Genomic DNA, 13,358 nt, shown 5'->3' with positions numbered 1-13,358 from the left:
TTTTTTTACCACATTGGAAATTTGTAGAACATGTAGCTGGGAATTAGAAAATGTTATTTACTTTTTTTTTTTTATATATAAATGTATCTTTATTAAGTTTTGAAAAGGAAATACAAATACAACCACCAGCTACTTGTTGTGCAACAAGCAGTTGGTCAAACATGACCACATAACCATAATAATAAACAGTATTTCCAAAACATTTTCAAATAAAATGAAATAAGTAAACACAATCCAAAGTAGAGTCGCTGGTAGTACATTGGTTCAACGTGTTTTAGGATATACCAACGAGATGACTCAAACTTAAACATTAAGTCATTACATATTCATGTGGATTAACAAATAAGGGTTAAAAAAGAAAAAACGAGATGTAGTTAAAACCAAAAACATGAGGGAAGTGGGGGAAGGGATGTATGGGTAAGAGGGTAAGGGTAACGTCAGAGAGGCTCCTGAAGGACTTAGTTCTCTCCTATGTGGTCAAGGTAATCAGCGGAAGATTTAAACTTCAACCAGTAGAACCATGTTTTATAAAATTTATCATGGGAGTTATTGATCATGAAGGTGAGCTCCTCCATTAACATAATCTCATTTACTTTGGAGATTGTCGGGATAGTATTACTTTTCCATAGCAAGGGAATACATGCTCTAGCAGACGTGATCTAGTGTCTCAGTATCGAGTTTTTATATGTTTTTAAAGGGATGTTGCTTTGATGGAGAAGATCAAGAACTGGGTCAAGGTCTGAAATAAGATCAGTGAATTTATGAATCACTAGTTGTACTTTTGCCCAGAAAGAAGGAGTTTACAGGTCCAGAAAATATGTAGTAGGTCACCCTCCTCCTCCCCACATCTCCTACACATGGGACTAGCATCTGGGAATATAGAGTGTAGGCGAGTTGGGACCCTATACCACCGAGAAAGCAGTTTATAGCTGGCCTCCTGAGATCGCGAGCTGATTGATGATTTGTGTGTCAAGGTGAAGATTCGCTTCCACTGATCCCTCGTTAAGGTGCAACCCATATCTCTCTGCCATTGAGATTGGAAGCGTGTTTTAGACTGGTCCAGGGGTTCAATCAGTAGGGAATATGAGAGTGACATAGTATGTCTTAATGGGACGGTATTTGAACATTCCACCTCAAAAATTGTTTTAGCACTTTTATAGAAGGCTCTTGGTGGGAGAGATTGAAAAAAGTGAGAAAGTTGGCTAATTCTCCAGTGTCCTAAGTGAGAAGTAGTTAGTAGACCCTGAAGATGTTCTTTTGAAGGCCACAAGTTTCCATGTCCGAAGTGTGTCACTCTGAAATTGCCATTGTTTAACCCGGAAAAAATGTCATCCTCTATCCTCTATCCCCCGGGGAAAAAGTGGATTACCCAAGAAAATGTTATTTACTTAACAGGTTCTGTATTTTGCTGCGAATTTTCTATACTCAAATCTGCACAGATAATATCCTACGCAGTGTCGGACTGGGGTTTCAGGGCCCCACCAGTAACCAACTACAGGGCCCCACTTTTTCAGCTATGTGACATTTTCCTCACACAAATTTATATAACAATGAACTGGATAGATTGATAAATGAATAACATGCTCCCTTTGTCTCTACATAGTGATTCAAGTACAACCCCTGGCAAAAATTATGGAATCACCGGGCTCGGAGGATGTTCATTCAGTTGTTTAATGTTGTTGAAAAAAAGCAGATCACAGACATGGCATACAACTAAAGTCATTTCAAATGGCAACTTTTGGGCTTTAAGAAACAGTAAAAGAAATCAAGATTAAAAATGTGGTACTCAGTAAGGGTAATTGTTTGCAGACCAAACAGAGGGAAAAAAATTATGGAATCACTCAATTCTGAGGAAAAAAATATTGAATCATGAAAAACAAACACACAAAAGAACACTCCAATACATCACTAGTATTTTGTTGCACCACCTCCGGCTTTAATAACGGCTTGGTGTCTCTGAGGCATGGACTTAATGAGTGCCAAACAGTACTCTTCATCAATCTGGCTCCAACTTTCTCTGATTGCTGTTGCCAGATCAGCTTTGCAGGTTGAAGCCTTGTCATGGACCATTTTCTTCAACTTCCATTAAAGATTTTCAATTGGATTGAGATCCGGACTATTTGCAGGCCATGACATTGACCTTATGTGTCTTCTTTCAAGGAATGTTTTTACAGTTTTTGCTCTATGGCAGGATGCATTATCATCTTGAAAAATGATGTCATCATCCCCAAACATCCTTTCAATTGATGGGATAAGAAAACTGTCCAAAATATCAATGTAAACTTGGGCATTTATTGAAGATGTACTGACAGCCATCTCCCCAGTGCCTTTACCTGACATGCAGCCCCATATCATCAATGACTGTGGAAATTTGCATGTTCTCTTCATGCAGTCATCTTTATAAATCTCATTGGAACGGTACCAAACAAAAGTTCCAGCATCATCACCTTGCCCAATGCAGATTCACGATTCATCACTGAATATGACTTTCATCCAGTCATCCACAGTCCACAATTGCTTTTCCTTAGCTCATTGTAACCTTCTTTTTTTCTGCTAAGGTGTTAATGATGGCTTATGTTTAGCTTTTCTGTATGTAAATCCTATTTCCTTTAGGCAGTTTCTTACAGTTCGGTCACATACATTGACTCCAGTTTCCTCCCATTCGTTCCTCATTTGTTTTGTTGTGCATTTCCTGTTTTGGAGACATATTGCTTTAAGTTTCCGGTCTTGACGCTTTGATGTCTTCCTTGGTCTTCCAGTATGTTTGCCTTTAACAACCATCCAAAGTTGTTTGTATTTAGTCCAGATTTTAGACACAGCTGACTGTGAACAACCAACATCTTTTGCAACGTTGCGTGATGATTTACCTTCTTTTAAGAGTTTGATAATCCTCTCCTTTGTTTCAATTGACATCTCTCGTGTTGGAGCTATGATTCATGTCAGTCCACTTGGTGCAACAGCCCTCCAAGGTGTGATCACTCCTTTTTAGATGCAGACTAACGAGCAGATCTAATTTGATGCAGGTGTTAGTTTTGGAAATGAAAATTTACAGGGTGATTCCATATTTTTTTCCTCAGAATTGAGTGATTCCATAATTTTTTCCCTCTGCTTGGTCTGCAAAAAATTACCCTTACTGAGTACCACATTTTTAATCTTGATTTCTTTTAGTGTTTCGTAAAGCCCTAAAGTTGCCATTTGAAATTACTTTAGTTTTGTGCCATCTGTAACGGGTCTGGGAGGCGGAACCTCTGAGCTACTATACAAGGGGGCGGTCCTTGTAAGGGAGCGGGTGGCGACCAGGCAGGCAGTCACAGCAGGTGACCGGGACAGTCTCTGGATGAACGGACAGGAGGTCACGGCAAGTGACCGAGGCAGTCTCTGGATGAACGGGCAGGAGGTCACGGCAAGTGACCGGGGCAGTCTCTGGATGAACGGGCGGGAGGTCACGGCAAGTGACCGGGGCAGTCTCTGGATGAACGGGCAGGAGGTCACGGCAAGTGACCGGGGCAGTCTCTGGGTAAAGGGTTGGTACGACCTGTGGCGGCTGATGGTAGACGTGAGCTCCCAGGTGAGCAGGCGAGAGTCTCTGGATAAACGGGTGGTCACAGCATGTGACGGCGGAGCCTCCAGGAAGACCAACAGACAGGCAGCAGATGAGCGCTCCCAGGTGAGCGGGCAGGAGTCTCTGGACAGGCGGGTGGTCACAGCACGTGACGGCAGAGCCTCCAGGTAGGCTAGCAGACAGGCAGCAGATGAGCGCTCCCAGGTGAGCGGGCAGGAGTCTCAGGACAGGCGGGTGGTCACAGCACATGACGGCGGAGCCTCCAGGTAGGCTAGCAGACAGGTAGCAGATGTGCGCTCCCAGGTGAGCGGGCAAGCTGGTCCGTAGACAGACTGACAGGAGTTGGAAGGCAGACCGTCGGACCTCAGGCAAGCAGGCAGGTAGCAGATGTGCGCTCCCAGGTGAGCGGGCAAGCTGGTCCTTAGACAGACTGACAGGAGTTGGAAGGCAGACCGTCGGACCTCAGGCTAGCAGGCAGGTAGAAGAATATCAGGCAGGAATAAGACAGCAAGCTGGCAGGAATCTGGCAGGTAACTGGCAACGGGACCTGAGGGCTGAAGCAGAGTAGAGAACAGTGCAACAACATTGCTCGGGCACCTCCATTTTGGAGGAGGTGCCTTATATATGGTGAAGTCCTCCGGCCATTGGCCGGGGACTCCTTAGGACGGCGTGCGCGGCCCCTTTAAGAGGGAGGGAGCGCGCGCGCCCTAAGCACAGTGGCCGGGAAGGAGCGCGCGCTGCCAGCAGAGCGGGAGGAGGACGCCGGGCTCGGAGCAGAGAGGTGAGGGGAACAGCGTCCCTGCCTAGCAGAGGGCAGGGACGCCGGCGCTACAGTACCCCCCCCTTTAGGCCCCCCCTTTTTTAGGCCAGACAGAAATTTTGCAAGGATAAGAGGGGCATGGATGTTCTCCCGGGGCTCCCACGTTCTCTCCTCAGGACCAAACCCCTTCCAATCTACTAGAAAAAAGGTCTTTCCTCTAACCCTTTTGATGGCAAGAATGTTCTCTACCTCAAACTCGTCTTCAGCAGAAACCGGAGCAGGAGGCGTACCTGTAGACTTGGAGAAAGAGTTAAGTACCACAGGTTTGAGGAGAGATACATGGAAGGAGTTAGGGATCCGTAAGTTGGCCGGGAGTTTCAATTTATAGGCCACCGGGTTGATCTGACTGATGACCTCCAGAGGACCGATGAACCGAGGCCCTAACTTGTAAGAAGGTATCTTGAGTCGGACATATTTAGATGAGAGCCAGACTTTATCTCCAGGACGAAATTGTGGAGGATCCAGGCGTTTTTTGTCAGCGTGTCTTTTCATCCGCTCGGACGACTGAAGGAGTGCGGATCGGGTACTCTCCCAAATGGAGGAAAATTTGCTAACGAGAGATTCCGCAGCCGGATTGTCCACCGAGGTGGAGACGGGAAATGGGATCCGAGGATGCTGACCGAAGACTACAAAAAACGGGGATTTGGAGGAGGATTCGCTCTCGTGATTGTTGTAAGAGAACTCGGCCCATGGTAGGAGATCCACCCAGTCTGAATGATGGGCATTAACGAAGTGCCGGAGGTAACTGGTCAGGTTCTGATTGATCCGCTCCACTTGACCATTGGACTGTGGGTGGTAAGCGGAAGAGAAGTCCAGGGTGACGTCTAGCAGTTTACAAGTGGCTCTCCAGAAGCGTGAGGTGAACTGTACCCCACGATCCGACACGATGTGGAGGGGCAGGCCATGAAGACAAAAGATGTGACGAATAAAGTCTTTAGCTAGCTCTGGTGCAGACGGGAGGCCTGGCAGGGGAACGAAATGAGCCATCTTGGAGAAGCGGTCAGCGACCACCCAAATGACCGTGCAACCGGCAGAGACTGGGAGGTTAGTTATAAAGTCCATTGCTATATGCTGCCAGGGGGCAGCAGGTACAGAAAGCTGAAGGAGGCGACCGGCTGGCAGATGTCTCGGAACCTTGTTGCGGGCGCAGGACACACAGGCAGAAACAAAGTCTATTACGTCCTTGTGCAGGGTAGGCCACCAGTAGTGCCGGGTAATAAGCTGGAGGGTCTTTTTCTGACCGGCGTGGCCAGCCAGTTTAGACGAGTGACCCCAGTGAAGGATCTTCTCCCGATCAGGTACTCATACGAACGTCTTTCCGGGAGGGAGACTATTTAGACTCACGGGAGCCACCTGCATTACTCTGGCGGGATCGATGATGTGTTTCGGATCTTCCTCGAGATCAGACACCAGAAAGGATCGAGACAAGGCGTCCGCCTTGACGCTTTTGTCAGCCGGGCGAAAATGAAGAACAAAATCAAAGCGAGCAAAAAACAAGGACCACCGGGCTTGGCGCGGGTTAAGTCTCTGGGCCTGCTGGAGGTAAGCCAAGTTCTTGTGGTCAGTGTAAATTATTACCGGGTGAAGAGCCCCCTCGAGCAGGTAACGCCACTCCTCCAATGCCAGTTTGATGGCCAATAACTCTCGGTCTCCTATGGAATAATTGCGCTCTGAGGAGGAGAAGAGTTTAGAGAAGAAGCCGCAAGTTACCATCCTCCCGGAATATGATTTTTGAGTAAGTACCGCTCCGGCTCCAGAGGAGGAGGCGTCAACTTCCAGGAAGAACTGCTTGTTGCCGTCTGGGCGATGCAGCACCGGGGCGGAAGAGAAGGCCTGTTTTAAGGAAAGAAAGGCCTCCTCTGCTTCGGGTGGCCACTCTTTGGGATTAGTACCCTTACGGGTGAGCGCGGAAATTGGGGCAGTCCGGGAAGAGAAGTGTGGTATGAAGAGGCGCTAGTAGTTGGCGAAGCCCAGGAACCGCTGAATGGCCTTCAACCCCTCCGGTCGAGGCCATTTCTCGATGGCAAACAGTTTCTCTGGATCCATTCGTAGGCCGGTCTGAGAAATAATGTAGCCCAAAAACGGAAGCGAGGTCTGCTCAAAGAGGCACTTCTCGTATTTAGCGAAGAGGTGATTCTGCCTGAGCCTGAGCAGGACCTGACGAACGTCCCTCCGGTGAGTCTGGAGATCCGGAGAGAAGACCAAGATGTCGTCCAGGTACACCACTACGCAGGAGTAGAGAAGGTCCCGGAAGATGTCATTGACCAACTCTTGAAAGACGGCAGGAGCGTTACAGAGACCAAAGGGCATTACCAGATATTCATAGTGGCCGTCCCGGGTGTTGAATGCCGTCTTCCATTCATCCCCCTGACGGATACGGACCAGGTTGTACGCCCCACGGAGGTCCAGTTTGGTGAAGATTCTAGCCCCCCTCAGACGATCAAATAACTCCGGAATGAGCGGAAGGGGGTACTTATTCTTCACCGTGATCTGGTTAAGGCCTCTATAGTCTATACAGGGACGGAGAGAGCCGTCCTTCTTTTTGACGAAAAAGAAGCCTGCTCCCGCCGGGGAGGTAGATTTCCGGATGAATCCCCTGGCCAGATTCTCCTCAATATATTCGGACATCGACCGGGTCTCAGCAGCCGATAATGGATAAATACGCCCACGGGGAGGAGTAGTACCGGGTAACAGGTCGATAGGGCAGTCGTATGGTCTATGAGGGGGTAGTGTCTCTGCCTCCTTTTTATTAAAGACATCAGCATAAGACCAATAAGGAATCGGAAGTCCAGGTAGATTAGCTGGGGTAGGAGAAGGACGGACGGGATGGACGGTAACCAGACAGGTCTTGTGGCAGTCCTGTCCCCAGCGAAGGACTTCTCCGGTCTGCCAGTCAAGCACGGGTGCATGTCTCTGGAGCCATGGTAGGCCTAGCAAGAGGGCGTGAGAGAGTCCAGGCAGAACATGAAAGGAGATACTCTCAGAATGCAGCATTCCCACCTGCAGAGTAATGGATTCGGTGATGAGTTGGATGGGGCGTGGTAAGAGGCCCCCATCCACGGCAGCAACAGACAAGGGTACAGCCAGAGGTTTGGTGGGGATGCGGTATTTCTCTACCAGGGACTGTGAAATAAGATTCCCGGCTGCTCCAGAGTCAAGTTGGGCTAGTTCGAAATAACGGTTCTCTCCGCAGACGATTGAGACTGACAACAGCAGAGATGGAGAGGATTTATTCTTGTCTAGGTCGACCTCTCTGAGCGAACCTAGACACAGGCGTTTCCCGACTTCTCCGGGCAGGCACGGATCCGGTGCTCTTTACTGCCACAGTAGAAGCAGCTCCCCTCGGCACGGCGTAAGTCCTGACGGGTTTTGACCATCTTGGTCTGGTCGACCTGCATAGGCTCAGGAGAGTGTACCTGGGGAGAGACGGAGGGAGTGACGGGTTTCTGAAAAGTAGGAGCTAGACGTGGAAACCTCTTCTCACGGGTGACCTCTTTGGCACGCTCCTGGAACCGTAGGTCAATCCGGGTGGCAAGAGTTATTAGGTCATCGAGAGTGGTAGGAATGTCCCGACCGGCAAGTTCATCTTTAATACGGCCGGACAGACCCTCCCAGAAGACGGATACCAGAGCGTTGTTATCCCAGGCCAGCTCCAAGGCAAGGGTACGGAACCGTATGGCATATTGGCCCACGGTGAGACTTCCCTGACGGAGGCGTAGCAGTGATGATGCGGATGAGGTCTTCCGTCCGGGTTCGTCGAAGACTTTCCGGAAAGCCGTGAGAAAAGCAGGCAAGTCGGACACCAGGGGGTCTCCTCTCTCCCATAGAGGATTTAGCCAGGCCAGGGCCTCCCCGGTGAGATGGGACATGATGAAGGCAATTTTGGCCCGGTCGGAGTTAAACTGGTGGGACAGGAGTTCAAAGTGCAGGGTGCACTGATTTATGAAGCCCCGAGCCTGGGCGGAGTCGCCTCCGAAGCGAGGAGGTGCAGAAAGCCGGGGTCCGGGGTAGGATACCATGGTATTAGTGGGCAGCGGAGCTGCCGGATTGCGAGTTATGGCACTGGCGGTGGTTGCTGGCGGAGCAGTCAGAGTGTCCAGGCGAGAATTGACATTCCGCAGGTGACCCAGGATGGACTCCTGTTGGGACCTCTGACGGGACAGTTCATGACACAGGTCCGAGAGCGAGGGAGCTTGGGTGCCACCGGGTTCCATGGCCCGAGCAAACTGTAACGGGTCTGGGAGGCGGAACCTCTGAGCTACTATACAAGGGGGCGGTCCTTGTAAGGGAGCGGGTGGCGACCAGGCAGGCAGTCACAGCAGGTGACCGGGACAGTCTCTGGATGAACGGACAGGAGGTCACGGCAAGTGACCGGGGCAGTCTCTGGATGAACGGGCAGGAGGTCACGGCAAGTGACCGGGGTAGTCTCTGGATGAACGGGCGGGAGGTCACGGCAAGTGACCGGGGCAGTCTCTGGATGAACGGGCAGGAGGTCACGGCAAGTGACCGGGGCAGTCTCTGGGTAAAGGGTTGGTACGACCTGTGGCGGCTGATGGTAGACGTGAGCTCCCAGGTGAGCAGGCGAGAGTCTCTGGATAAACGGGTGGTCACAGCATGTGACGGCGGAGCCTCCAGGAAGACCAACAGACAGGCAGCAGATGAGCGCTCCCAGGTGAGCGGGCAGGAGTCTCTGGACAGGCGGGTGGTCACAGCACGTGACGGCAGAGACTCCAGGTAGGCTAGCAGACAGGCAGCAGATGAGCGCTCCCAGGTGAGCGGGCAGGAGTCTCAGGACAGGCGGGTGGTCACAGCACGTGACGGCGGAGCCTCCAGGTAGGCTAGCAGACAGGTAGCAGATGTGCGCTCCCAGGTGAGCGGGCAAGCTGGTCCGTAGACAGACTGACAGGAGTTGGAAGGCAGACCGTCGGACCTCAGGCAAGCAGGCAGGTAGCAGATGTGCGCTCCCAGGTGAGCGGGCAAGCTGGTCCTTAGACAGACTGACAGGAGTTGTAAGGCAGACCGTCGGACCTCAGGCTAGCAGGCAGGTAGCAGAATATCAGGCAGGAATAAGACAGCAAGCTGGCAGGAATCTGGCAGGTAACTGGCAACGGGACCTGAGGGCTGAAGCAGAGTAGAGAACATTGCAACAACATTGCTCGGGCACCTCCATTTTGGAGGAGGTGCCTTATATATGGTGAAGTCCTCCGGCCATTGGCCGGGGACTCCTTAGGACGGCGCGCGCGGCCCCTTTAAGAGGGAGGGAGCGCGCGCGCGCGCGCCCTAAGCACAGTGGCCGGGAAGGAGCGCGCGCTGCCAGCAGAGCGGGAGGAGGACGCCGGGCTCGGAGCAGAGAGGTGAGGGGAACAGCGTCCCTGCCTAGCAGAGGGCAGGGACGCCGGCGCTACACCATGTCTCTGATCTGCTTTTTTTCAACAACATTAAACAACTAAATAAACATCCTCCAAGCCCGGTGATTCCATAATTTTGCCAGGGGTTGTATATTGTGCCAAGTACTGCTCATATAAGAGGGTGGTGGCCCACCGAAGGATTCTCCCGTTCTCCTGTGGGCCAGTCCAAGCTGATCCTACGTGTGCATGTAGCCAAAGGCCAGTTTCACACATCCATGGAGCCACGGACAGTGCTCAGATCACAATACCCGGCCTGATTGCAGTGCCTCACGATCTGAGCTAACTGCCTTGTAGGCATATACAGTATCAGGCAGTTAGCTCACAATAGAGATATAGAAAGGTCATGAGTATCAGAGCGAAACTCCATCTTCAATGAACTTGTCTTATGTACTTTGTATAACAAATCCAACTGTGTTTTATCAGAATTATTATGCTCTCCTTTGGCCTTTTCACTTATTTTGGAATTGGTTTTAGAGGCACTTTCCATTAGTGATCAATAGTACATCCACTTAGGACCACTTCCATGTGGAGCTAAGCTCTTTTTTTCAGTTACTGAAAAATATAAAATTAACAGGGTTATCCAGTGGAAATAAGTTATCACCTATCCAATGGATAGATGATAACTTACTGGTAGGTGGAAGTTTCATCACCGGAACCCGCACTGATTGATAAAACCTGGAATTTTTATCCCTGATAGGGCTCTTTTATCCCCATTTTAGAACTGGAATTCAACCTGCTGCTCCAAACTCAATAGGACTGCCAGGAAAAGACGAGCGCAGCACTTGGCAGCCTGATTGGAAATGAATGGAGCAGCAATTAAGAATATGCACTGCTGTTCCATACTAACAGGGATAAAAATTCCGTGTTCTGCCAATCCGTGCAGGTACCAGCAGTCGGACCCCCACCAATCAACAAGTTATAACCTATCCTATAGATAGGTGAGGACTTGTTTCCACCAAACAACCCCATTAACACTTGCAGTTTAGAAACATGTCTGTAATGAGGTTGACTTAATCCATTCCTGTTATCATTATTTGGCCAGATGTGTAGTGTTAGAAAAATTCCTTTGCTGCTAGATCATGGCCTTCGTCGTAGCTCCTGGTCTGTCTGAGTGTTAAAGAGGTTGTCCGGCCTTGGGGGACAAGTCTGCAGCCACTTGATGTGACTGCAGACTTGTGAGTCCTTACAGTATTCTAGATGACTAGATGTGCGCAAGTGAATTGCTTGAAGCTGGATACTGCTAGTCGGACTGTGGCCGGGAGTATGCATATTGCAGACCGCCCGCTCGCAGCACTGGAGAATCCTGACAACGTGCACACTGCGTGTTGTGAGCATTCACAAGTCTGAAGTCACACAGAGTGACTGCAGACTCGTATCCTAAGGCCAGACAACTCATTTAAGCTGTAGTCCAGTTAGGGCAGATCTCTTGAAAGACATATCAAATGCACACAATGATGTACACAGCATCAGCAAAATAATAAGATTCAAAGATGGCCGACATCTGTCACAGGTCTCAACCAACTATGAAAATAGGGTACCTACAATTTGTAGATGGTACATGAGAACTTTGCAAACTAATGTTGGAGGAATCTGCCCAGATACACAATTATTTACATGTTGCACATAATCAGAATTGTGATCTAATTTGATGCTAACAATATCTTTTCCTCGTCTTTACAGGGTTGGTTAAACTAGGTGTTCACTGTATAACTGGACAGAAAGTGGCAATAAAGATTGTAAACCGAGAAAAGCTTTCAGAGTCTGTTTTAATGAAGGTAAGTGCACAATATACTTACTAATTACTCTTATAAATATAGGCATGAACATTGATTCAAGATTTCTTCATCTTGCAAAGTAACAAAGTAGCAATGATATTTTGCAAAGTAAGTTTACTGTTTAGCTAGAACTGTCAGAGACCAGATCGGAATTCTCAATCCTCACAGATGAAATATTCTGTTTGAAGATATTTGTATGGAGGTTTTACCTTTATATTGTTCTTTTGGGCTATGAAGCACTTGCAAATACTTAGTTACTTTGAGTTCTCAGAGTAGATGTTATAGCAAGAGCTGATGAATCAGTAAGCCAAACTTCCATCTGCAGCTCCCACTTTTCTCATTTTCTATACTCCAACTGCCGATCCCACTCCTTCATTGATAGTGCATATATTAGTAATAACAAATTTCCTGAATAAAAACAGTCTATTGGCCCCATAGACTATGACTTGAATTTTGTGATCAAAAATTCTAAACTTTCCTATTCTCTTTTGAAGTAGATATGTAACAAGCATTTCATACATTAATCCTCTGATATTGCAAATATTTATTGTTTTCATTTGGGAGACAGATTTGGAATTGATACATTTCTCCTTACTCCAACATTCTCCCAAAGTCTATTCTCTAATTTCACAATTTAGATGTGAACTCCACAGTCCTATCTATAACTGTTCCCTGAACACGTTATGCAGCAAAATTCGGAGTCTGTTCAGTCTTTAAGCAAGACTATGAGTATTCACTATGAGTATTTGGTGAATTTTTGATGTTGCAAATTTTCTGCAGCATTTCTGCACTGACGGCTACGTTCCCACGATGAGTTTTTGCTGAGTTTTTTACGCTGCGTATTTTCAAAAAAATGAAAGTCACCTGTTTTATTTAAAGGGGGCAGAAATTCTGCAACATCAAAAACTCACCAAAACTCATCGTGGGAACATTGCCTCATAGGTAAATTAGGTCACTCAAGTTTTTCTTTTCATTGCGTTTGAGTGCATTTTCTTATATGCATTTTATTGTGTTTTTGAGTGCATTTGTTTTACACACATTTTTATCGCATTTTGATGCTACTGTTTTTATCTCTTGCTGGTATGTCATAGTTTTTTATACTTCTTAGTATTTGCCTTTGACGAAACTTTATTGATACAGTCATGTGTGGATTTCATGTATTTTTTACCTGCGGATTTTCTCAGCTGAGAAGATGGAGAAAAAACTGTCTCTATCTTCTCCATTCTGTCAGTCTGTGGAAATTGGACTGCACTCAGATGTCATCCGAGTGCAGTCCGATGTTTTCTACGGACTTATTGACTTGCATATCGAATCAAACTAGGGCGTGCAATGATTTTTTCCTCCGACACACTCTATCCAAGAAAGAATCGGAAATTTGCAAATTTGGTCTAAGTGCTATACAATGTTTTGGTGGATTGAACTCAGGCTGAAAATACGGTCATCTGCAACTGCCCTCAGAGTGTATACAAGCACGTACACTTGGTTAAAGAAGTAGAAAATGATGGCTAACAATTTAGCCTGTGTTTTGTCACTCCACCTCACTCCTCCTGATGTGTGTGCTTCTGGTCTGTCAGCTCTCCAGAGTTACCCTGTCTGAGGACAATGGAGAAGACGCCTCGGTGTATATTTTGCCATCACTTGAGTCTGTATATTTATGTTTTTAGACCTATTTATCATATACAGGTGCTTCTCACTGAATTAGAATATCATCAAAAAGTTAATTTATTTTGATCTTCAATACAAAAAGTGAAACTCATATTATATAGAGTCATTACAAGCAGAGTGATCTATTT

The 13,358-nt window shown here is 47.8% G+C and overlaps 1 protein-coding gene across 5 annotated transcripts in view; it reads left to right on the top strand.

The window, feature by feature from the left end:
- BRSK1 (BR serine/threonine kinase 1) overlaps nt 1-13,358 on the top strand; it is a 386,555-nt gene that overhangs the window by 190,175 nt on the left and 183,022 nt on the right. For all 5 annotated transcript variants that reach the window (XM_073656345.1, XM_073656344.1, XM_073656348.1 and 2 more), the window contains one exon: nt 11,471-11,565. In XM_073656345.1, the coding sequence (XP_073512446.1) occupies nt 11,471-11,565 (95 nt within the window). Of the gene's footprint in view, nt 1-11,470; nt 11,566-13,358 lie in introns of those variants that run through there.

This window comes from Phyllobates terribilis, unplaced genomic scaffold (genome assembly GCF_046119375.1).
Source record: "Phyllobates terribilis strain yellow unplaced genomic scaffold, ASM4611937v1 Scaffold_12__6_contigs__length_324123572, whole genome shotgun sequence".
In the NCBI taxonomy this organism is placed as follows: domain Eukaryota; kingdom Metazoa; phylum Chordata; class Amphibia; order Anura; family Dendrobatidae; genus Phyllobates; species Phyllobates terribilis.
This window is presented reverse-complemented; position numbering and strand designations above follow the sequence as displayed.